The 25632-nt window shown below is 44.6% G+C and overlaps 1 protein-coding gene across 1 annotated transcript in view; it reads left to right on the forward strand.

The window, feature by feature from the left end:
- The first annotated feature begins 7322 nt into the window (after nucleotides 1–7322).
- The window catches only part of GPAT2 (glycerol-3-phosphate acyltransferase 2, mitochondrial), a 74947-nt gene continuing 56637 nt past the window's right edge, over nucleotides 7323–25632 (forward strand). Inside the window, exons 1-3 of the mRNA XM_063448625.1 lie at nucleotides 7323–7367; nucleotides 22591–22666; nucleotides 25445–25558. Coding sequence (XP_063304695.1) covers nucleotides 22622–22666; nucleotides 25445–25558 — 159 coding nt within the window. The 5' untranslated portion in view covers nucleotides 7323–7367; nucleotides 22591–22621. The remainder of the gene's footprint in view (nucleotides 7368–22590; nucleotides 22667–25444; nucleotides 25559–25632) is intronic.

A 25632-nucleotide genomic window follows, 5' to 3' on the forward strand; every position in this document is an offset into this window, starting at 1 on the left:
GCAATAAAGCTATGGGTAAGAGAACGTTCCACTTAAGTTGGGTTTCCTGACACATTTTAGCCAACTGGTTCTTTATAGTTCTATTCATTCTCTCTACCTTACCAGAACTCTGGGGTCTATATGCAGTATGAAGCCTCCACTTTATACCAAGCATATGAGTCAGTTGTTGTAGGCACTGATGAACAAAAGCTGGACCATTGTCCGATCCTATAGAACAGGGTAGTCCATATCGGGGTATTATTTCTCGTAGCAGGAATCTTACAACTTCTCCTGCTTTCTCTGTACGAGTAGGACATGCTTCTACCCAGCCTGAATAGGTGCACACAATTACCAACAGGTAACGATGTCCACCCGATTTAGGCATTACTGTAAAGTCTATTTGTAGATCGGACATGGGGAGTCCCCCCATAAACTGGACTCCTGGTGGCTTTACTGGTCCTTGTCTTGCATTATTCTTAGCACACGTTACACATCTGCGTACAATGGCCTGAGTCAAGTTGGACAATCTTGGTATGTAGAAATGTTTCCTGAGAGATTCTTCAGTACTGTCTCTCCCAGAATGTGTCCCGTTGTGATAATTTTGGACAATTTCTACCGCTAGTGATGCTGGTATGACTATTCTTCCATCTTCTAGCTGATACCACTTGTTCTCCAAATACTTTCCCGGTTCAGTCTTTAACCACTCCTCTTCTTGAGCTGTATAAACTGGAGTCCATTGGGACAGTGGAGTTGGTATAAGAGCAGCTATATGCCCCACATACTCCTGTCTTCCTGATTCAGCAGCACGCTTAGCTGCACTATCTGCCATCCGATTTCCCTTGGTTACATCACCATCTCCTCTCAGATGCGCTCGACAATGTATGATACCGACTTCTTTCGGCTCCCACACTGCTTCCAATAGTTGTAGGATTTCAGCTGCGTACTTGATTTCTTTGCCTTCTGAATTCAGTAGTCCTCTTTCTTTATACAAAGCTCCGTGGGCATGAGTGGTTAAAAACGCATACTTAGAGTCCGTATAGATATTTACTCTTAAACCTTCAGCCAATTGTAACGCTCGTGTTAGTGCTATTAATTCTGCCTTTTGTGCTGATGTTCCTTTCGCCAGTGGCCGAGCTTCTATCACCTTGTCTATTGTTGTCACTGCATATCCTGCATAGCGGATCCCTTCTTTCACATAACTACTGCCGTCGGTGTAATATTGAACATCGGGGTTCTGGATGGGAAAATCACGAAGATCTGGTCTACTTGAAAATACTTCATCCATTACTTCCAAACAATCATGTTGACTTTCAGTAGGTTGCGGCAAAAGGGTAGCTGGATTTAAGGTGTTTACAGTCTCTAAATGCACTCTTGGGTTTTCACACAACATTGCTTGATACTTGGTCATACGGCTGTTACTAAACCAATGATTTCCTTTGTAATCCAACAACGTCTGTACTGCATGTGGGACTCGTACATAAAGTTCTTGACCCAGAGTGAGTTTATCGGCTTCAGCTACTAGCAGGGCGGCTGCAGCTACGGCTCTTAGACAAGGTGGAAGTCCGCTGGCCACTGCATCCAGTTGCTTAGACATGTAGGCAACAGGTCTTTGCCATGATCCCAAGTACTGTGTCAATACTCCCACAGCCATTCTTCTTTGCTCGTGTACATATAAGTAGAATGGTCGTGTGTGATCAGGTAGACCTAATGCTGGGGCACTCATCAAAGCCTTCTTCACATCTTCAAATGCCGTTTGCTGTTCTTGGGTCCATAAGAAGGGGTCGTGCTCTGTACCTTTGATGGCTGCGTACAGAGGTTTTGCCAGTATCGCATAGCTGGGAATCCATATCCTACAGAAGCCTGCTGCCCCCAAGAATTCTCGCACTTGTCTTCTATTCTTGGGTATTGGTATTTGGCAGACAGCTTCTTTTCTCTCTGGCCCCATAATCCTTTGACCTTCAGAGATATGGAATCCCAGATACTTGACAGTTGGCAAACACAACTGAGCCTTCTTCCTGGACACCTTGTATCCTGCCTTCCAGAGAATATGTAGTAGATCGTGCGTTGCTTGCTGACATTTTTCTTTTGTAACTGCTGCTATCAACAAGTCATCTACATATTGTAACAATACACATTCTCCTGGGATAGACTCGAAATCCAGTAGATCTTGACTTAGAGCTGAACCAAATAGGGTAGGTGAATTTTTAAACCCTTGGGGCAGTCTTGTCCAAGTCATTTGGCGTTTTGAGCCCGTTACAGCGTTCTCCCATTGGAAAGCGAAAATACATTGGCTTTCTGCGGCAATTCGGAGGCAAAAGAAGGCATCTTTGAGATCTAAGACTGTGAAGTAAGTAGCCCCGCCCGGAATTAAAGCAAGCAGGTTATATGGATTGGGTACAACTGGATGTATGCTAACAACCGCATCATTGACTGCTCTTAAGTCCTGTACAGGTCGATACTCATCTGTACCGGGCTTTTGAACAGGCAGCAATGGGGTGTTCCAGGGGGAAGTACAGAATTTTAGGATACCATACCGTATGAACTTATCCAGATAGGATTGGATGTTCTTCTTAGCCTTCTGCGGAATGTGATATTGTCTTAGGCTCACTGGATAAACCCCATGTTTCAGTTCAATTTTTATTGGTGGAATATTGCGGGCCAGTCCTGGTGGGTTGTTCTCTGCCCAAACTCCTGGTATGTTAAACAATGTCTCATCACTCCTAGGGTTTTGGCTAGTCAACACTGTATAAAGTCGCCACTCTTCTTCCTTTGGTACGGATAAAGTCATAATACCTGAAGGTCCATTAAACTTTAAGGATGTTGTTCCATTTGGTAGGAACGTAATCTGCGCTTGTAATTTTGATAGCATATCACGTCCCAGCAATTGGACTGGACATTCAGGCATATAAAGGAATTGGTGTTTTACTACGTGGCCTCCCAATGTACAGAGTCGACTTTTAAGAACCGGTTTTTCAGCACTTCTTCCAGTTGCTCCTATCACAGTAATAGTCCTTCCAGATGGAGGAGCAACTAGATTAGTCACCACTGAATGTTCAGCACCAGTGTCGATCATGAACGCACTCCTTTTCCCCCCTATTGATACATCGACCATAGGCTCCGCTCGACCAAGGGGGATGGAGCCCGGTCGGTATCAATAGTCCTCCATGACAGTGTCAGCCAATCCTACAAAGTCCCTACCTTCTCTATCGCGGGACCTTTGCGCTGCTGGAATATACCTGTCTTCCCTAACACTTCCTCTGTTCCCATTACTCCCTCTATAACCATTACTCCCTCCGGGGCCTCCTCTACCTCTCGCTCTACCTCTAAAGTTTCCGTAGCCTGCCCTGGGTTGGTCTCTCTCGTACTGCTCTCTTTGCGGACATTCGTTCCTCCAATGCCCTTCTTCCTTGCAATACGCGCATTGATCCCTACTCAAAGGCTCCCTACTCCATCTATTATTGCCTCTATCTGGGCCCCGTTTATCTACGCCTGCGATCGCTACCGCTAGCATATCAGCCTTTTTACGCATCTTGCGCTCTTCCTCTTTCTTACTTTCTGTATCCCTGTTCATATAGACCTTATTTGCTACCTCCATTAGTTGGGTGATGGACATACCTGCAAACCCTTCTAACTTTTGTAGCTTGCGCTTAATATCTCCGTATGCTTGGCTGACAAAGGCGGAGTTAACCATTCGGGAATTGTCTGCGTCTTCCGGATTAAAGGGGGTATACAAGCGGTATGCCTCCAATAATCGGTCATAAAAGACACTGGGCGCTTCATCGCTTTTCTGGATCACCTCAACTGTCTTCGACATGTTAATGGCTTTCTTTCCTCCGGCTTTCATGCCAGCAATTATAGCGTCTCTATAGGCTCTGAGTTGAACCATATCAGCACCATTTACGTTCCAATCGGGATCGGTGTTGGGATAGTGTGTCGCGGCCCATGCTGCTGGATTGGCTTGGTTCAAAGCACGGGCTCTATCCTCTAATGCTTTAATGGCTGCTTGATTTATTCTTGTCCTTTCCTCATTGTTAAATAAAGTCATTAGTAACTGCTGGCAATCAGCCCATGTCGGATTATGCGTCTGTACTATTGAGGTGAACAGATCAGTCATAGCTTGTGGTTTCTCAGTATACAAGGAATTATGGGTCTTCCAGTTTAAAAGATCGGTTGTGGTAAATGGGACATATACGAAGACTGGGTCAGCGTGTGCCATTTGACCTGCGGCATCGATATAAGCTGACCCGGGATTCAGACGAAGAGGCATCTGATAGTGCTTTAATTGTTGGGCACCAGTCAACTGTCGGGTTTGGATGGGGCTACGTAGAGAGGCGTCAGTCATGGGTTCCGGTCGGGGAGAGATAGGGTATGGGGATGTGGGAGGTCGGTTTTGGGAAAAGGTCGTAAATAAAACACTTCGAGCCGAGCTAGATGAAGCTTGACCGGAAGTCTGAAGTGGCGCCAAATCAGGATATTCGTTTCTAATGGGGGTGGATTCTGGTTCCGGAAGGGGAGATTTAGTACGAGGGGGGGTGGATCCTGTACTGGAGGAGGAAGCGGAAGTGGATGAGGGTAATGAGGGGAGGGGTGCAGGACTTCCTGCGTTTGCGTCACTTCTTCTTAACGGAAAGTAAGGGGGCGGCAAAGGGATCTCGGACTCAGGGGGCGTGTCCAAAATGGGCCTAACACCAGTCCTAGTGGACGAGCAAGTCCTAGCTACCATGAGGCGACACTGCTCCTCGTGGCATGTCTGGAGCCATTTTGGCGAGTCATTTACGGCCTGTCTCCAACAGTCAATATAAGGAAACTGGCCGTAAAGTTCAGGCCTACCCGATACAGCCACGTGTAAGCGCTGTACCAGAGTTGGATCCAAACTGCCACGTGGCGGCCATGCCGCAACCAAAGTAGGCCACTCCCTAGTACACAAAGTGACCAAACGTACAGGAGACATCTTTACCCCAAAATCACAAACTTTGAATCCCTTTTTAAAATTCTTAACCATACATCCTAAGGGATCCGGAATCGTTGACTGCGACGCACCCATACTTAACAATGGAACGTCGTCGACAACGAATACTATACACGCGTACTATTCAACAGTCACACCCGTTTCCTCTGGCAACAGCACCACGTGGTACGGTTACCAAGTGAAACGTACACAATAACAATAAACACTCAGGGAATTCCCGTACACACACAGCTGTTACACCAGTCACTATATAATCAATATTATGCCCTTTGGCGTAACTATACAGTCACCCACGCTATAATTCTCTATATACGAATTACCCGTCTATAACACACCCCAGTAACATCGTCTTTTACAAATAGCGGTTACAGTACGGTTAGCATAGGTCAAAGCACAAGTTAAGGTCACAATACAATTATTAGTGGTTATGGTGTTAAACATGCAATGGACGACAATGATTAGTACTTATTATATAATGTCAGTAAATATACAGGGTTATGGTACCGTGCACTATAATACAGCAACACACTATTAACACTCTCGCTAGACGGCTGAGCTCGCGCTATCTAACAAGATATACACTTTACTAAAACAATCGTTAACACATTTACAATTCCCAACTAAACTATTGGCCAGTACCTTGAATGGACTACCTAAAACTATATACACCCGTTTTGGTTAGCCACACTGCCCAATCACCACATATATAGCGAGCTAGAGAACCGAATTTACACAGGCGCCTCTTAGTCGCACTATCAAAAGTCTAGTGGGTTCCAAATTTACACGCCTTCCCACTTAGCCCAGATAGGATGAGAACTAGCGAACCGAATTTACACAGGCGCCGCTTAGTCTCCCGGTCCCTCCGACCTAGCGAACGTAATATACACCCTAGAACGCTAGTCTAGACAAGACACCGGTGTCCGGCTAGGGCTATTTACACCAGGACCCCGCCTGACTAACCAAATCAAACGGTCTGACTAAAGAGCGTTCGATCGAGCGGTGCGCCTTCGCTCCTTCCCTCCGACAGAGGGGGCAGATACACAGATTCAAAACCCCTTTGGGCCTACCGCACAATCGGTATACCCCTAGTGGGTCCTGCCGTCTAAAACAGCAGTTGTCTTACCTCCTCGTTCCTGAACCTGAGTTCACACTCATCGACGGGGACACCCCAGCACTTCTCACGTAGAGGCCGATGATCTCCTGGACAACAGACCAGTGGCGCCGAGACGAAGGGAGGTCCACGCAGAAGTTCAGGGGTGCAGCCGTAGAGAACGTGGGCAAAGATAGACCGTCTCACGCCTCTGCCTCTCAGCTACCGTTGAACGATGAGCTTCCCGGCCAATGCACCAAATGATACCGGAGAAACTGACGGAAGCCAAGCACAGAGAGATGGACACAGGTTTCTTCAGGAAGGAAGAGATTCTTTATTGGATCACCGATCGGGACTCAGAGGGACTAGCGTCACCAAAATACAGCAAAGTCTGAGTACTGAATACATAGAGTACATTCCTTATATAGCACTGTAGCTCCTCCCACAATTAACTACACCCACACATACCCTTAACCTATTTAATAAATAGAGTCTAAACTCATCCATCCGGTCTAACCACGTGGCTCATCTGATACAAAGGAGAGGGACGCGTAATTCCAGTTCTTACATTCCTGCACCTGGTCAGTACAGTGATAACAGTATCTTAGCTACGTGTAATTAACTAACTGATACTACAAACACATATACATACATATGCCTTGTGGCAATCTTAGCCTGCTAAACTTGTATTTTACTGGAATTACATCACATACCCACACAACGAAGGTAAAAATAAAGATGAAAAACTAGGTAATATGGAGGGTTTATGGGGCATTTGGAGGTGACTAGGGGGACAATTAGATGTAGTGGAGTCGGGAGGGGGGTTGAAAAAACAAAACAGAATTCAGCCATGACAGTGCCGCTTTAATGATGGGGAGCACTAAAGTGTTAGGAATATAATTTTGTATTCCAAGCCTATAGTTTCCCTTTAAAGAGACAAGGGGGAAAAAAGATCCTATCCATAACACCATGGATCAAGGGTCAGTTTGAATTTATGGCGTAAAGGGGGTAGTGAGATGTGATATGCTGGGATGGCTGCTGGGCTGACAACAAATGCATGCTTGTACACTCTGTATAGAATTGGGAATTTCAATTATAAACTGAACTGGTAACTGCTGACACACAATATCAGAAACCAAACCAAAGTCCCTGGCTGATACACACAGCTACTAATACCGCCATGCCAGGCCAAGGGTCGCGGAGCACGTGTCTAGCCCACAATGACGCTGTTCCGCCCGGGCAAGGTCTCGCGCAATGACGCGTTCCACATGAGCCGGATGACGTCACTCACGCGCGCCGCAGGCTATTCCCGACCTCCGGAAGCGAGCGGTACGTAGTGTGCAATGCGGGAATGCGGAGGGGAGGGAGGGGGTGACTCTGTGTTTTATATTTACTAAGACTGGCAGACAGGCTCATTGAAAAATACAGCCCCCCCCCGCAAAACAGAAACCCCACACATTGACTGTCCATGTGACATGCAGCGGGGATACCGGGAGCAATGTGACTAGCTCATATAGCACGTGTTCACTGTCACACATTACCCATGCAGACACTGCTGGATCCCGGATTGGTTCATTTATTACTACCTGCAGTATTTCAAGTCCATATCCTGCAGCCCGCAAACCTGTATGAGTGATATGTGTCTAGGATACCAGGGCCTGGCAGGCAGCCCCATTTTGTAGTTGGACACTCTCATTATCTTACTGGGGTCCCAAAACAGGGTCAGTGAGCTAATACAGTTAATGCCAAGAAAAACAAATGCATGAATATAAAATGAAGCAAAGTTCTTCCATTTACCAGGAAACGTTAGCATATTGTACTAAGTAAAATAATGATTTTATCAAAAAGAGACAAGTATTATGCAGCTTTCCTCCCTCCCTCAGCAACAACGTAAGAACAATTGAAAACATTGGGGAAACATGGTAATGCAAAATAGCATTAAGCATTCAGCAGTACTTTAGTCAATCAGAGTAGACTTAATCCTAGAAGAAGGGACCAGCAACCATCTTAAAGGGACACTGTAGGCACCCAGACCAATTCCACTTCAGCCCATTGAAGTGGTCTGGGTGCCAACTCCCATCACCCTTAACCCTGCAAGTGTAAAACTGCAATAATTACCTTTCAGGGTTAAATCCTCCTCTAGTGGCTGTCTACCGGACAGCCACTAGAGGGACTTTCGGGTTCTTAGACCACTTGTGGTCATCTAAACGATGCTGGACTTCCTCACGCTATGCATGAGGACCTCCAGCGTCGCCGGAATCCCTACAGAAAAGCATTGAATAATGCTTTCCTATGGGGAGATCTGATACCGGAGAAACTGACGGAAGCCAAGCACAGAGAGATGGACACAGGTTTCTTCAGGAAGGAAGAGATTCTTTATTGGATCACCGATCGGGACTCAGAGGGACTAGCGTCACCAAAATACAGCAAAGTCTGAGTACTGAATACATAGAGTACATTCCTTATATAGCACTGTAGCTCCTCCCACAATTAACTACACCCACACATACCCTTAACCTATTTAATGAATAGAGTCTAAACTCATCCATCCGGTCTAACCACGTGGCTCATCTGATACAAAGGAGAGGGACGCGTAATTCCAGTTCTTACATTCCTGCACCTGGTCAGTACAGTGATGACAGTATCTTAGCTACGTGTTATTAACTAACTGATACTACAAACACATATACATACATATGCCTTGTGGCAATCTTAGCCTGCTAAACTTGTATTTTACTGGAATTACATCACATTCCCCCCTTTGATGCCTCTGATATTTCACAATTACTTGAGGCATCACTTAACCTTGGTTTGCATATACCTCAGGTTACCATGAACCAGACCAGACTTATCTTATGATGTGAATCTTCAACATTCATCTTCTTGCATTGGTTCTCCCTGATCTAGAGCCTTATACTTATATATCGCCATTATCTGTGCAGCAGCCTTCCTCTCTGCTATACTTCCTATCAGGCTTTGCACAGACCTAACTACTAAGGGTATAAGACACGGTAGGAGTAGACACAACAGTAAAATCAGTAGGACTCCACCTACCACTGCCTTAAGCCCTCCAAACCACTCATACCAGCTACCAAACCAACTACTTGGATTATACCCTTTCCATACCTGAGTAGGCACATGCGCTAGTTTAACCATATGGCTAGTAAGCTCAGCTATTGCTTGCCCTTCGTCATCTATTTGAAGACAGCAATTGCTCAGGTTAAACTTCCCACATACACCTCCCTCTACTGCCAAAAGGTAATCCAAGGCTAATCTATTTTGGTAGACTGCTGTCCTCATCCTGGTGTTATGCTTCGCTAGAAGATTGAGCGCTTGTGATGTCTCATTTGTGATAATCTCAACCACCGCCTGTAATCTTATAATACGGTTGAGCATATAAATAGGGGTTCTGTAACCAAAGGTACCATCCTCAGCCCACGTGGCTGGCCCATAGTAATCTATAATACGCTGGGGAGGCCATTCATCATCTTCCCAGGCGCCTATCTCTATGGGTCCCCTTTTCTTCCTATGATTCACATCATACACTTTAACACCTAAAGTCTCACCTGTTTCAATCGGTAACAAGAAGAAGGATGGTTTGAGCATACCCAACACACATGCCCCTTCCCAGTCCTGTGGCAACTCCGAATAGGCTTTCTTACCACAGATCCAGTACAAATTTGCTGGGGCTCTCCAAGTAGATGTGATGGATAGATCAAACCACACATCCTTTAAATTGGCATATCTAGCAAACGGGTTAGATGGTTCTGAGACATTTGAAGCCGACCACCAAGTTGTATTCTTTGTATCATCATCATAAGCTTTTTGCCCTAGACAAGTTAATTCTCCTACAGAAGTATTATACATTATTCCTTTCCTTGCTATGCAAACATAACCTATGATGGAGGTCTTTAATCTCCACTCAGATTTACCTCTAACACTCATCTGATAATCGGCTTGTGAAGATATTAATTGTTGAACTGCCTCAGAACCGGACATTACCTCCTTTGCTTCCTAAGGCCATTGGTCTCCCATGTTAGTACCTCCACACACATAGCAGTTGGTAACATTAAGACTACCGGCAATACTTTCAGCTAAATCGATGAACAGGTTTTTAGCATTATGGGGGATCTTATTATCTATACTCATCTCTTCGTAAAAGGAATGGTATACTTGATGAGTCTGGGAGGATACCGTATCAGTCTCTATTCCTATAAACAATAATGTCCCAGGATCTAAACCCGTCCCGTATATTTGAAACCCAAATAAATTTCCATACTTATCTAAGAACTTGTCGGGGTTATTAATGAGTATATGGACTGGGTTGCATTCCATAGACTTACAATAAGGGCTAGTCGGCAACTTAGTCACTATCATGTCTTTGTCTACTGTCTGTCCCCAAGTTGCCCACCCCACACAAGACCAATATGGGCAAAAGTTATAGTCTTTATTTGGGCATCTAGGACTTACATATTTATTTTTGCTACTGGGACAAATATATTTATCGTTAGACCCATACGTCCTCTCCCATCTAAGATCCCCACATACATTCCACGGCTTTCTACCACTCGATATCGCTTTACACGCATCAAATAGCAGAACACCCGAAGAATGTACGGATTCTAACACCGTTTTATTAATTAGGGTCCCCTGAGGATCTCCATTCCTGAGAGTCAACCAAATTGTACGAGGCTGATACTCCGGACTGAAGCACTTAGGTTCTCCTACTCCTAAATGGCACACACTATAATCTATATTTAAGTATCTACATCTCGATACATCTCCTTTACATTCGTATTGTGAATGCCAAATTAGGGTTTGGGATATATGGTTACCTGTTCTCGTAGTCTTAATGCATACCTCACAGCTAGGAATGTCGGTACCTCTACCTTCCTGAATATAAAAACACATATAAATAAACACTATCAAAAGCACATCTTTCGCCATCATCCTCAGTCTTCGTCCGTGCGATGGCGCCTCAGCTTCCAGGATGTGAGGGGCTGCAGGGAATGGAGTTCTGCTCATCTTCACAGGTGTCCCTTCGAGACTTTCCTGGCTTATACACTATGTGATGGTAAGCGGACAGGCTTTATTATGGCCTTCTCACTCACACCTGTAACAATAAAATTTGTAATCCACAATAATTCCTCGTTACTCCGACTGAGTAGTGCGTTTTAACCGGATCTTGCAGGGATTCTCTGGATCTGCTGTAACTTGCCAAGAATCGACTGCTGCTGGTTTAACCCTGGAGTGATGTATCCACGGAGTCACTTCTGCTACTTTTATTGCTGTAGGGGTAGACAAAAGAACAACATAAGGACCTCTCCACTTGGGCCCTAACGGTACAGTATTCCACTCTTTAATCCACACTTGGTCTCCTGGATGGTAACTATGAACAGGGGGATAAATATTCACAGGTAATCTATCTTGTACCCATTTCTGTACCTCCTCCATAGTCTTACCCAACTCTACAACCTGCTGCCGAGTAATTCCTTCTCCCAACTGACTCAAGTCCCCCCTTAAGTTACCAAGTACGGGAGGTGGTCGCCCATACATGATTTCAAAAGGAGAGAGGCCCATCCTTCTGGTAGGGGTACTGCGGATTCGCAATAAGGCTATAGGTAAGAGAACGTTCCACTTAAGTTGGGTTTCCTGACACATTTTAGCCAACTGGTTCTTTATAGTTCTATTCATTCTCTCTACCTTACCAGAACTCTGGGGTCTATATGCAGTATGAAGCCTCCACTTTATACCAAGCATATGAGTCAGTTGTTGTAGGCACTGGTGAACAAAAGCTGGACCATTGTCCGATCCTATAGAACAGGGTAGTCCATATCGGGGTATTATTTCTCGTAGCAGGAATCTCACAACTTCTCCTGCTTTCTCTGTACGAGTAGGACATGCTTCTACCCAGCCTGAATAGGTGCACACAATTACCAGCAGGTAACGATGTCCACCCGACTTAGGCATCACTGTAAAGTCTATTTGTAGATCGGACATGGGGAGTCCCCCCATAAACTGGACTCCTGGTGGCTTTACTGGTCCTTGTCTTGCATTATTTTTAGCACACGTTACACATCTACGTACAATGGCCTGAGTCAAGTTGGACAATCTTGGTATGTAGAAATGTTTTCTAAGAGATTCTTCAGTACTGTCTCTCCCAGAATGTGTCCCGTTGTGATAATTTTGGACAATTTCTACCGCTAGCGATGCTGGTATAACTATTCTTCCATCTTCTAGCTGATACCACTTGTTCTCCAGATACTTTCCCGGTTCAGTCTTTAACCACTCCTCTTCTTGAGCTGTATAAACTGGAGTCCATTGGGACAGTGGAGTTGGTATAAGAGCAGCTATATGCCCTACATACTCCTGTCTTCCTGATTCAGCAGCACGCTTAGCTGCACTATCTGCCATCCGATTTCCCTTGGTTACATCACCATCTCCTCTCAGATGCGCTCGACAATGTATGATACCGACTTCTTTCGGCTCCCACACTGCTTCCAATAGTTGTAGGATTTCAGCTGCGTACTTGATTTCTTTGCCTTCTGAATTCAGTAGTCCTCTTTCTTTATACAAAGCTCCGTGGGCATGAGTGGTTAAAAACGCATACTTAGAGTCCGTATAGATATTCACTCTTAAACCTTCAGCCAATTGTAACGCTCGTGTCAGTGCTATCAATTCTGCCTTTTGTGCTGATGTTCCTTTCGCCAGTGGCCGAGCTTCTATCACCTTGTCTATGGTTGTTACTGCATATCCTGCATAGCGGATCCCTTCTTTCACATAACTACTGCCGTCTGTATAATATTGAACATCGGGGTTCTGGATGGAAAAATCACGAAGATCTGGTCTACTTGAGAATACTTCATCCATTACTTCCAGACAATCATGTTGACTTTCAGTAGGTTGTGGCAAAAGGGTAGCTGGATTTAAGGTGTTTACAGTCTCTAAATGCACTCTTGGGTTTTCACACAACATTGCTTGATACTTGGTCATACGGCTGTTACTAAACCAATGATTTCCTTTGTAATCCAACAACGTCTGTACTGCATGTGGGACTCGTACATAAAGTTCTTGACCCAGAGTGAGTTTATCGGCTTCAGCTACTAGCAGGGCGGCTGCAGCTACGGCTCTTAGACAAGGTGGAAGTCCGCTGGCCACTGCATCCAATTGTTTAGACATGTAGGCAACAGGTCTTTGCCATGATCCCAAGTACTGTGTCAATACTCCCACAGCCATTCTTCTTTGCTCGTGTACATACAGGTAGAATGGTCGTGTGTGATCAGGTAGACCTAATGCTGGGGCACTCATCAAAGCCTTCTTCACATCTTCAAATGCCGTTTGCTTTTCTTGGGTCCATAGGAAGGGGTCGTGCTCTGTACCTTTGATAGCTGCGTACAGAGGTTTTGCCAGTATCGCATAGCTGGGAATCCATATCCTACAGAAGCCTGCTGCCCCCAAGAATTCTCGCACTTGTCTTCTATTCTTGGGTACTGGTATTTGGCAGACAGCCTCTTTTCTCTCTGGCCCCATAATTCTTTGACCTTCAGAGATATGGAATCCTAGATACTTGACAGTTGGCAAACACAACTGAGCCTTCTTTCTAGACACCTTGTATCCTGCCTTCCAGAGAATGTGTAGTAGATCGTGCGTTGCTTGCTGACAGATTTCTTTTGTAACTGCTGCTATCAACAAGTCATCTACATATTGTAACAATACACACTCTCCTGGGATGGACTCGAAATCCAATAGATCTTGACTTAGGGCTGAACCAAATAGGGTAGGTGAATTTTTAAACCCTTGGGGCAGTCTTGTCCAAGTCATTTGGCGTTTTGAGCCCGTTACAGCGTTCTCCCACTGGAAAGCGAAAATACATTGACTTTCTGCGGCAATTCGGAGGCAAAAGAAGGCATCTTTGAGGTCTAAAACTGTGAAGTAAGTAGCCCCGCCCGGAATTAAAGCAAGCAGGTTATATGGATTGGGTACAACTGGATGTATGCTAACAACCGCATCATTGACTGCTCTTAAGTCCTGCACAGGTCGATACTCATCTGTGCCGGGCTTTTGAACAGGCAGCAATGGGGTGTTCCAGGGGGAAGTACAGAATTTTAGGATACCATACCGTATGAACTTATCCAGATAGGATTGGATGTTCTTCTTAGCCTTCTGCGGAATGTGATATTGTCTTAGGCTCACTGGATAAACCCCATGTTTCAGTTCAATTTTTATTGGTGGAATATTGCGGGCCAGTCCTGGTGGGTTGTTCTCTGCCCAAACTCCTGGTATGTTAAACAATGTCTCATCACTCCTAGGGTTTTGGCTAGTCAACACTGTATAAAGTCGCCACTCTTCTTCCTTTGGTACGGATAAAGTCATAATACCTGAAGGTCCATTAAACTTTAAAGATGTTGTTCCATCTGGTAGGAACGTAATCTGCGCTTGTAATTTGGATAGCATATCACGTCCCAGCAATTGGACTGGACATTCAGGCATATAAAGGAATTGGTGTTTTACTACGTGGCCTCCCAATGTACAGAGTCGACTTTTAAGAACCGGTCTTTCAGCACTTCTTCCAGTTGCTCCTATCACAGTAATAGTCCTTCCAGATGGAGGAGCAACTAGATTAGTCACCACTGAATGTTCAGCACCAGTGTCGATCATGAACGCACTCCTTTTCCCCCCTATTGATACATCGACCATAGGCTCCGCTCGACCAAGGGGGATGGAGCCCGGTCGGTATCAATAGTCCTCCATGACCGTGTCAGCCAATCCTACGAAGTCCCTACCTTCTCTATCGCGGGACCTTTGCGCTGCTGGAATATATCTGTCTTCCCTAACACTTCCTCTGTTCCCATTACTCCCTCTATAACCATTACTCCCTCCGGGGCCTCCTCTACCTCTCGCTCTGCCTCTAAAGTTTCCGTAGCCTGCCCTGGGTTGGTCTCTCTCGTACTGCTCTCTTTGCGGACATTCGTTCCTCCAATGCCCTTCTTCCTTGCAATACGCACACTGATCCCTACTCAAAGGCTCCCTACTCCATCTATTATTGCCTCTATCTGGGCCCCGTTTATCTACGCCTGCGATCGCTACCGCTAGCATATCAGCCTTTTTACGCATCTTGCGCTCCTCCTCTTTCTTGCTTTCTGTTTCCCTATTCATATAGACCTTATTAGCTACCTCCATTAGTTGGGAGATTGACATACCTGCAAACCCTTCTAACTTTTGTAGCTTGCGCTTAATATCTCCGTAAGCTTGGCTGACAAAGGCGGAGTTCACCATTCGGGAATTGTCTGCGTCTTCCGGATTAAAGGGGGTGTACAAGCGGTACGCCTCCAATAATCGGTCATAAAAGACACTGGGCGCTTCATCGCTTTTCTGAATCACCTCAACTGTCTTTGACATATTAATGGCTTTCTTTCCTCCGGCTTTCATGCCAGCAATTATAGCGTCTCTATAGGCTCTGAGTTGAACCATATCAGCACCATTTACGTTCCAATCGGGATCAGTGTTGGGATAATGTGTTGCGGCCCATGCTGCTGGATTAGCTTGGTTCAAAGCACGGGCTCTATCCTCTAATGCTTTAATGGCTGCTTGATTTATTCTTGTCCTTTCCTCATTGTTAAATAAAGTCATTAATAACTGCTGGCAATCAGCCCATGTCGGATTATGTGTCTGTACTATTGAGGTGAACAGATCAGTCATGGCTTGTGGTTTCTCAGTATACGAGGAATTGTGGGTCTTCCAGTTTAAAAGATCGGTTGTAGTGAAGGGAACATATACGAAGACAGGGTCAGCTTGTGCCATTTGACCTGCGGCATTAATATAGGCTGACCCGGGATTCAGACGAAGAGGCATCTGATAGTGTCTCAATTGTTGGGCACCGGTCAACTGTCGGGTCTGTATGGGGCTACGTGGAGGGGCGTCAGTCATGGGTTCCGGTCGGGGAGAGATAGGGTATGGGGATGTGGGAGGTTGGTTTTGGGAAAAGGTGGTAAATAGAACACTTCGGGCCGAGCTAGATGAAGCTTGACCGGAAGTCTGAAGTGGCGCCAAATCAGGATATTCGTTTCTAATGGGGGTGGGTTCTGGTTCCGGAAGGGGAGATTTAGTACGAGGGGGGGTGGATCCTGTACTGGAGGAGGAAGCGGAAGTGGATGAGGGTAATGAGGGAAGGGTTACAGGACTTCCTGTATTTGCGTCACTTCCTCTTACCGGAAAGTAAGGGGGCGGCAAAGGGATCTCGGACTCAGGGGGCGTGTCCAAAATGGGCCTAACACCAGCCCTAGTGGACGAACAAGTCCTAGCTACCATGAGGCGACACTGTTCCTCGTGGCATGTCCGGAGCCATTTTGGCGAGTCATTTACGGCCTGTCTCCAACAATCAATATAAGGAAACTGTCCGTAAAGTTCAGGCCTACCTGATACAGCCACGTGTAAGCGCTGTACCAGAGTTGGATCCAAACTGCCACGTGGCGGCCATGCCGCAACCAAAGTAGGCCACTCCCTAGTGCACAAAGTGACCAAACGTACAGGAGACATCTTTACCCCAAAATCACAAACTTTGAATCCCTTTTTAAAATTCTTAACCATACATCCTAAGGGATCCGGAATCGTTGACTGCGACGCACCCATATTTAACAGTGGAACGTCGTCGACAACGATTACTATACACGCGTACTATTCAACAGTCACACCCGTTTCCTCTGGCAACAGCACCACGTGGTACGGTTACCAAGTGAAACGTACACAATAACAATAAACACTCAGGGAATTCCCGTACACACACAGCTGCTACACCAGTCACTATATAATCAATATTATGCCCTTTGGCGTAACTACACAGTCACCCACGCTATAATTCTCTATATACGAATTACCCGTCTATAACACACCCCAGTAACATCGTCTTTTACAAATAGCGGTTACAGTACGGTTAGCATAGGTCAAAGCACAAGTTAAGGTCACAATACAATTATTAGTGGTTATGGTGTTAAACATGCAATGGACGACAATGATTAGTACTTATTATATAATGTCAGTAAATATACAGGGTTATGGTACCGTGCACTATAATACAGCAACACACTATTAACACTCTCGCTAGACGGCTGAGCTCGCGCTATCTAACAAGATATACACTTTACTAAAACAATCGTTAACACATTTACAATTCCCAACTAAACTATTGGCCAGTACCTTGAATGGACTACCTAAAACTATATACACCCGTTTTGGTTAGCCACACTGCCCAATCACCACATATATAGCGAGCTAGAGAACCGAATTTACACAGACGCCTCTTAGTCGCACTATACAACGAGCTAGAGAACCGAATTTACACAGGCGCCTCTTAGTCGTACTATCAAAAGTCTAGTGGGTTCCAAATTTACACGCCTTCCCACTTAGCCCAGATAGGATGAGAACTAGCGAACCGAATTTACACAGGCGCCGCTTAGTCTCCCGGTCCCTCCGACCTAGCGAACGTAATATACACCCTAGAACGCTAGTCTAGACAAGACACCGGTGTCCGGCTAGGGCTATCTTACACCAGGACCCCGCCTGACTAACCAAATCAAACGGTCTGACTAAAGAGCGTTCGATCGAGCGGTGCGCCTTCGCTCCTTCCCTCCGACAGAGGGGGCAGATACAGATTCAAAAACCCCTTTGGGCCTACCGCACAATCGGTATACCCCTAGCGGGTCCTGCCGTCTAAAACAGCAGTTATCTTACCTCCTCGTTCCTGAACCTGAGTTCACACTCATCGACGGGGACACCCCAGCACTTCTTACGTAGAGGCCGATGATCTCCTGGACAACAGACCAGTGGCGCCGAGACGAAGGGAGGTCCACGCAGAAGTTCAGGGGTGCAGCCGTAGAGAACGTGGGCAAAGATAGACCGTCTCACGCCTCTGCCTCTCAGCTACCGTTGAACGATGAGCTTCCCGGCCAATGCACCAAATGATACCGGAGAAACTGACGGAAGCCAAGCACAGAGAGATGGACACAGGTTTCTTCAGGAAGGAAGAGATTCTTTATTGGATCACCGATCGGGACTCAGAGGGACTAGCGTCACCAAAATACAGCAAAGTCTGAGTACTGAATACATAGAGTACATTCCTTATATAGCACTGTAGCTCCTCCCACAATTAACTACACCCACACATACCCTTAACCTATTTAATGAATAGAGTCTAAACTCATCCATCCGGTCTAACCACGTGGCTCATCTGATACAAAGGAGAGGGACGCGTAATTCCAGTTCTTACATTCCTGCACCTGGTCAGTACAGTGATGACAGTATCTTAGCTACGTGTTATTAACTAACTGATACTACAAACACATATACATACATATGCCTTGTGGCAATCTTAGCCTGCTAAACTTGTATTTTACTGGAATTACATCACAGATCCTTATGCAAGTTCGGCCATTGCCGCGCTTGTGTATTGGGTCTTCCCTGCCGGCGGATGTCGTCAAGGGATGAGCGTGGGCGAAGCCTGACCCAGCTCCAAGGGACATCGGCGCTGGATTCAGGTAAGTGTCTGAAGGGCTTTTAACAAGTTTTTTTCCTGGCACTAGAGAATCCCTTTAATTTGAAAATATAACTCGAACTGTGAATCAGAAATTAAAAAATCTGATGAAAATAGGAGTATGACAACTTTTCAAAAGAAAAAAACAATGAACAACGATAGAAGACAACTTGTACCTTCAGGATGAAATAGTACATGTTCAAAAGCGTTGTCAGGCTACGAGAGAAAGAAAACAATATGGTAATATCACATGGTAAGTGTAGAATCAAATAAATATTATTATGCAAAATAAGTGACATAAAACAAATACAGTTACAATATCAAAATAGCAAATGCCAAACAGAATAAATATATCTATGAAGATATTAATATGCAATACAAAGGTAAATCATAACTCAAAGCAGCTATTGCGAGATAAATAGGAACATCAACCCGAGATGGGAATAGTACTTGCCTCCATGCTATTAATAAAATCCTGACTTTACGTCATAATACTAGTAAAATCTAGGAATTTTATTAAATACACAGAGGCTTACATTATGGTTGTTGTTAAAAGCCGAGAGATAATTTGTTCCGAAAAATGGTAAATGGGTTTGAAATAAAAATCTGGAAAGGTAAGTAATGAAGATTAGTCAGCTGCCTTCAAAATATCCTCCAAACTACAACTGCTAGACGTCTTCGAGGCCATAGCTACTTGTGCAAAATGAGAGAAGAAAAGAGAAATACAGTATAATTTTCTGCCAATAACATAATCCACTTGACCAATGAGCCAGAGTGGGACTGGAAGATGAGGCTTGCAATAATAAGAGGAGACTTTGAAGGGCGATGAAGCAATGCAGTTGTAGCTTCAAATGTTTGTAAACATGCAACAGGACAAAGTTTAGGTCTCGGAGGAAATGAAGGATAAAAAGCCGATCGAGAGGAAGTCTTAGACCTAAGAGAAATATCAAAAGAGATGCTTTTTGGCGTAAAATAAAGGGCATCAGTATTCAGAGCATGGGCATTGGATACTCTCTTGCAAGAGATCAAGCAAAAAAGTATGACTAATTTGGCAGAAAGTTGCTTTAATAACAATTCCATGTAATAAGGCTAGGCTTTAAGAAAAAAACAAGAGATTAACATCTCCCTGGGAATAAAAGGTTAAATAGGAAGAGACACCAATTATGTGCTTTACCCTGTTACCCCTTGTAGGACCTAAGTGAGTGAAATAATGAGAGGCCAAACATGGGGTAAAAAAAAGGCGAGCCATCCTACCAGTTGTAGGGAAGAAAGGGAAGTGAGAGCTTACCATAAGGACAGCGTCCAAATAGTGCACCCCCTGTGTCTTTGGAAGACCATGGTTCGCTACATTATGGAAAGAAGGTCAGTGTAGGTTTAGAGTTTATAATAGTGGTTTTCCCTGAATAGGACAGCCTTGAGGCTGTCAGTAGTGACTGCAGTGTTTGCATTACCAATGAGGCGAACTATTCAATTAATCCAGCCCCGTGCCTTCAGTAGGCCAATTTGTTGATCCGAGGCTGGAGCACCTCCCACTGCTTTGAATATCTTGGTCAAAGGGTCCAAGATGTCCTACATCTTATCCTGTCATTTTTGTTAGAAGCATTCCACCCTGTTCCTGGGTTTCCACCACATTTTGCCTAGAAACTGAATACTTTTGGGGTCCACTTATAGGTGTCTGACAAACATTATCGGGAATGGTAGGACAATGGCTTTTCCCCAGTAGAGAGATAAGAGGGAGCAGGTGGATTTCCCTTATGATAATCTAAGGGTCCAATTAGGACTCCTTGGAATCCTTATCTTCGCTAAGGCACAGAAAAAACATGCGCAACTTGAAGGAGGTTCACAAAGATAGCTGCTCACTGTGATTTGCATCCACCAAAAAGAATCAACACTGAATCTGCTGTGAGAAACGTGGTCATGGCTCAGAGGAGACAAGCCCAACAGAGAGAGAAGGGATAGAAGAGAATACCGCAGATCGCAGCAGGGGAAAGTAAAGGCAAAGGCTAGCTACAGGACCACAAGTAAGAATAACCAAAGAGACCTGGAGTAAGAAACCATAAAGAAAGAGGAATATGGTGGCTGGTTCCTGCTTTACATAGGTTTGGGTGTACTAATGGACCTGATATGAGAGAGTAATAATTGCTCTTGGCTATATTTTTCAAACTCAGAAGCGGCCAATTAAAATTAGGAACAAATCATTATTAAAAATCAGATAGTGATCAGAGGATCCACTAAAATTTCAACTGATAGATGTGACATCTGTAATTTTCTTTGAGCTGTAGTGACTTTGTAGTGTTTTCTTTAGAAATGGTTCATATATTAAGTAGAGCTGATCCAGGGACTTTCACTGTATTTGTGACTCTGTACACCAAGCAAATAAAAATTAATCCCAGTCCCCCCTCTATACTAAATCCCAGCACCCCCCTGTACTAAACCCCAGCCCCTGTTTAAAAAAACCCAAACAATATTAGCCAATGAGCAGACTCCATTCACATTGCCGCTGCTAGTATGCTACTCCGGAGTCCATAGCTCTGGTATACCCCCAATGGCGCCATCCGCATCCTGTGCCAAAGTGTATACCACCGCTACTACTTGAAACCCTTTGGAGGTGGAGCACGTTGACGTCACGTCGGAATGTGGCGTTTCATGCCTTCGTACACTTCCAGGGCCTCCACTGTCCACCTGCAGCCATCGCAACACTGACCAACACACACTCTTTGACAGACACACTCACTGACAAACAGAGACACACACTCTAACAGACAACACACACACTGACAGACAACACACACACACTGACAGACAACACACACATTTACACATTCTTGCACACACTCACAAATCATTTTATTTATTGCTCCCTACCTTTGGGAACTTGTGTGGGGCCTCTCCCTGGGGTCCAATGGGGATCTTCTCTCTGGAGATCTCCCTCCTGCTCCCTCACACGTGCATTTTAGTGATGCCGGGCCAGAATGATGTCATGTTCCGGCACCCGGCATCACTACAGAGGGCGCGCGTGGGGGAGCAGGAAGAACAGGCTGAGCTCCCTCGCTGCCGCCAGAGTCCTCTCCCCCGGGCTGAGTAAAATGTTAGCAGAGTAGGCACCTGCAATGTGGGGAGAACAGGTGCCTACTCTGCCTTAGCAGTAAGTATATATAACTCACAGCTCGCTGGGCCACAAAAATATTCATTGTGGGCCGCAAGTTTGACATGCTTGCTGTACACTGTTGATAATAAAATCCTTTTGCATACTAGAATATCACTTCACCTACATTTTTTTGCATCACAACACATAAAATATTTGAATAGCAGACATTTTCTGTTTGAATTACTGGCAAAACTCCAGCAATACATTACTCTAAAGTGTAAAATCTTGTAGTGAATAAATTACTCTCACATAACAAATTATCCCTCTCCCACCATAAAAATTGCTTTATGTGTATTTTAAAAGCAGTTAAAATAACTTGATTTTATAAATTACCTTTTTCAGTAACTTAGTTGTAAATACTTGTTATTCCCTGATAATTGCAGAAATACAAAATTACTTCTTATTCAGATATGTTAAGGCTCTACTGTGTAGAAAACCATGCTTGTAAAGGGTAGGATTTTTGGGAATAGTTCATGCTCTGGGTCTGCGCATGAAAAAATATCTATGGTAGCATTAAATGCTGCAGGAATGAAAGCAGTTAAATAAGAAAACACGCCAACTACCATAATCACTAAAAAGCACTGTTGAAGTTATGGGACCAGTAGTGCCCTGGCCCTATTGTATGTAACCAATCTGTTTTAGTTTTAATATGACTTCTTACCTGGGTTCCGATAGGGGTGCTGCTTCCCACCTCCACTACAGCTCTTAGCGAGTAAGAAGCTCTCTTCACTGAACTATTCAGTGCACTGTTTAGCTCATGTCAGAGAGGGGGAACCCTCCGTTACAGCATTCTTTTAAGATCTGGCATATGAACATACAATTGCATATCTCGGCTTCTTCCTTTAACTGTTATGATGTTTGTTTTATATGTTTTACAGACTCTGTCCTGCAGATCATACAAACATTACGATGGAAACAAAATTACCTGCATTACAAAATCCTGCAAAGGCCAAGGTCACTGAAAGCTCTCCATTTACATATTTGATGGCTAAGTTTGCAAATTATTGCCTTTGAATTATTTTTTTTTTACCCTTTTTAGGTTTATTTTTTTGTAAATATATGTTTATTGAAGTTTTTTGTTGTTCATATTGTTATTTAACCTTGAGTAAACTTCGGTAGGGACACGCAGGTCCCGACAGCTTATAACATTGGTAATCGCATTTGGAATTGGTATACAATCAATCAGATAATGGCGACACGCAGGTCACCGCATGGCATAGGTATCTTTTCTCTCGTGTCTATTATCCTTCCACTCCCTTTCCCTTCCCTTCTCCTCTCCTCCTCCCCCCCCCTCCCTCCCTTCCATCTCCCCCCCCCCCCCCCCCTCGCCCTATTCGACCGTGTCAGATACAGGGGTCTAATGGATTCAAGCGTGAGGTGAGGTCTGGACCTTGCAGAACGGTGTTGGTATTCAAGGTGAGGCCGTGTGTGTAGCCCTACTGACCGTGGATAGGTAGGCTTCGTTTTTCCATTTCAGTAGGCATGGGCTGCAAGAGACGCAGGTCTCTACTACGTTAGGTCAGAGGGGTAGTTGTTATAGCCGTAATACCACTTACCCCCTGGGGTGTACGTTATTTCTTCCTTCCCCTCCCCTCCCCCCCCCCCCCCCCCCCCACCATCCCTTCCTCTCACTGGTATCCCCAATGGGTGTGGGGCGGTTCCATGAAGAGTGGACTTGCGGGGGTGATATGCCTCCCCAGTGGCGTGGTCATGTGCTTGGCTAGTACTTGTACTATCCGGTGTATGGGTCAGTGTGTGGTGAAGGCCAGTGGGTCGCCTACCCCCCTATCTGTTCTAACTGCCTTAGTGACTTCTGTCGGGTCGTGCGTCCGCTGGGGCCCTTTTTAGGTTTAGATCAGTGTAGTTTTTCAGTCAGGGAAAATTTTGGTTTTCAGAAGAATTTATTATTCTTCTGTTACACTGAATTTCACCAAGTGCCCTGTTGCCTCCCCATTGTAAGTGGTACCTAGAGCCCACAAATGCCTCTCCCTGGCTCCACTACCTCCATAAACCTGGTGACGTGTTAACTAATAATTCTGCACTGCATTGCTTAGCTCCAGAGAACTAATGGAAGCTACTGCTTAATAGCTTTGTCTCTCCTTCGGAAGTAGTGGAGGTAGAGCTGTAAACCTCAGGTAAGCCAAAACAGTTTGACTACTTACAATAAAGTGATGACAAGGCTGTAGTTCTTCTGGTGCTTTAAAAGACCACTATAGGCACCCAGACCACTTCAGCTCAATGAATTCGTCTGGGTGCCAGGTCCCTCTAGTGTTAACCCTTTCAGAGAAACTGCTATGTTTACACTGCAGGGTTAATCCAGCCTCTAGTGGCTGTTGGTGAGACTTCCGCGATTCTCACTGTGAAAATCACAGTTAGAGGATGCTGACGTCCATAGGAAAGCATTGCGCATTCGGCGCTGACGTCGGCAGGAGGAGGAGAGTTCCCCAGCACTGAGGGAGCCCGGCGCTGGAGAAAGATAAGTGGCTGAAGGGGTTTTAACCCTTCAGCCCAGTGGGAGGGGGGCCATGAGGGTCGGGGGGGGGGGGGACCTAAGGACTACATAGTCTACGAGTTTGTTTTCCTGGCACTATAGTGGTCCTTTAAGTATTCTCTTGATTTTTCCTGTTGGGAGGCCACAGCTTGAAATATTAAGCATTTAGGCATTGTTGGGTGAATTGACACACACATCTTGGAGCAGACAGGCGTTTGTGGTGTTTCCATCATTCTCTAGTATTTTTTTACACATTCCTAAAATATTTAACCATCATGTTTAACTCTCCCCTCTCACTGTGCCTTCTCCAGCTGTCTCAATTCCCTCCAAGTCTTACTCAAGTGTCTCTTACATTCAGTGTTATAATTCACTTCCCATGTCTCCTTTCACTTTCCCAAACACCTCTTTTGTCCCAAACCTCTTCTCGTGTCTAACACTCATCTGTCCCAAACCAACTGTTAAAATTCCTACTGTATCTGTCTCCTTTCTCAGTATCCCCATCCACGTGTCACATATTCCACAAGAAAAATGCTTATGTGCTAGCAGTTTTGGAGAACAATGCATAGATTATGCCTTTATAGTTAAAAGAACATATTTTTTGTATATGAGATACATTGACATTATCCTTCTGGATCTTCCCCAGACACCATTTGTGCCAATCATACACATGTGCACACAAATAATCGCTATTCATGCTAATATCTCTATTTAGGATACACAATATATTCTCCTATTCTGGTTTTGTTCTGGTCCTCCTTCTGGTATTTTTCTAAAATCCACAGTTAAATATGTGGATTTTTGTTTTATGATTTATGTAAATATATATATATATATATATATATATATATATATATATATATCAGTACAATTCTCCATGTAAAACTTGATTTTTTTTTCTTTCTTTCTTATTTAGAGCTAGAAATACTCATAATTACACTTAACGTTTACATTACATTTATTTACTTGATGTTTGCATGGCTGCACATTGTGATATTTTCTACAAAATCTTTGTTGCCATTGGTTAGCTACCCCTTTACTAGACATAGTTTTGCCTACAAATAAAGTGAAGTTTTGTCCTCTCCTACAACGGTGTCCTTAACACCGTATCACATGATCTTTATTTTCATAGAGTTCTCTCTAATGTCACACACAGTTCCTCGTCCATTAACACTAATTGGCAGCCCAAACAAGGCCAATGTAATATATCCATTGATTATGCTTCTTATTTTTTTTTTTTCCAGAACAGAATTTGGTCCTTGGGTTTTGGATTAAAGATTGAAACAGTATCTCCATTTCAGGGAAACTATCGACCTCTTGTGGGGCAACCATGCCAAATATGTACTCCAAAAAGTTTGGTGAGTGTTTAATACCAGGTCACAGACGTTTTTATGACTTTTTTGAAGAATATCTGCCACATTCCTAGATATTG

This window comes from Pelobates fuscus, chromosome 3 (genome assembly GCF_036172605.1).
Source record: "Pelobates fuscus isolate aPelFus1 chromosome 3, aPelFus1.pri, whole genome shotgun sequence".
In the NCBI taxonomy this organism is placed as follows: Eukaryota; Metazoa; Chordata; class Amphibia; order Anura; family Pelobatidae; genus Pelobates; species Pelobates fuscus.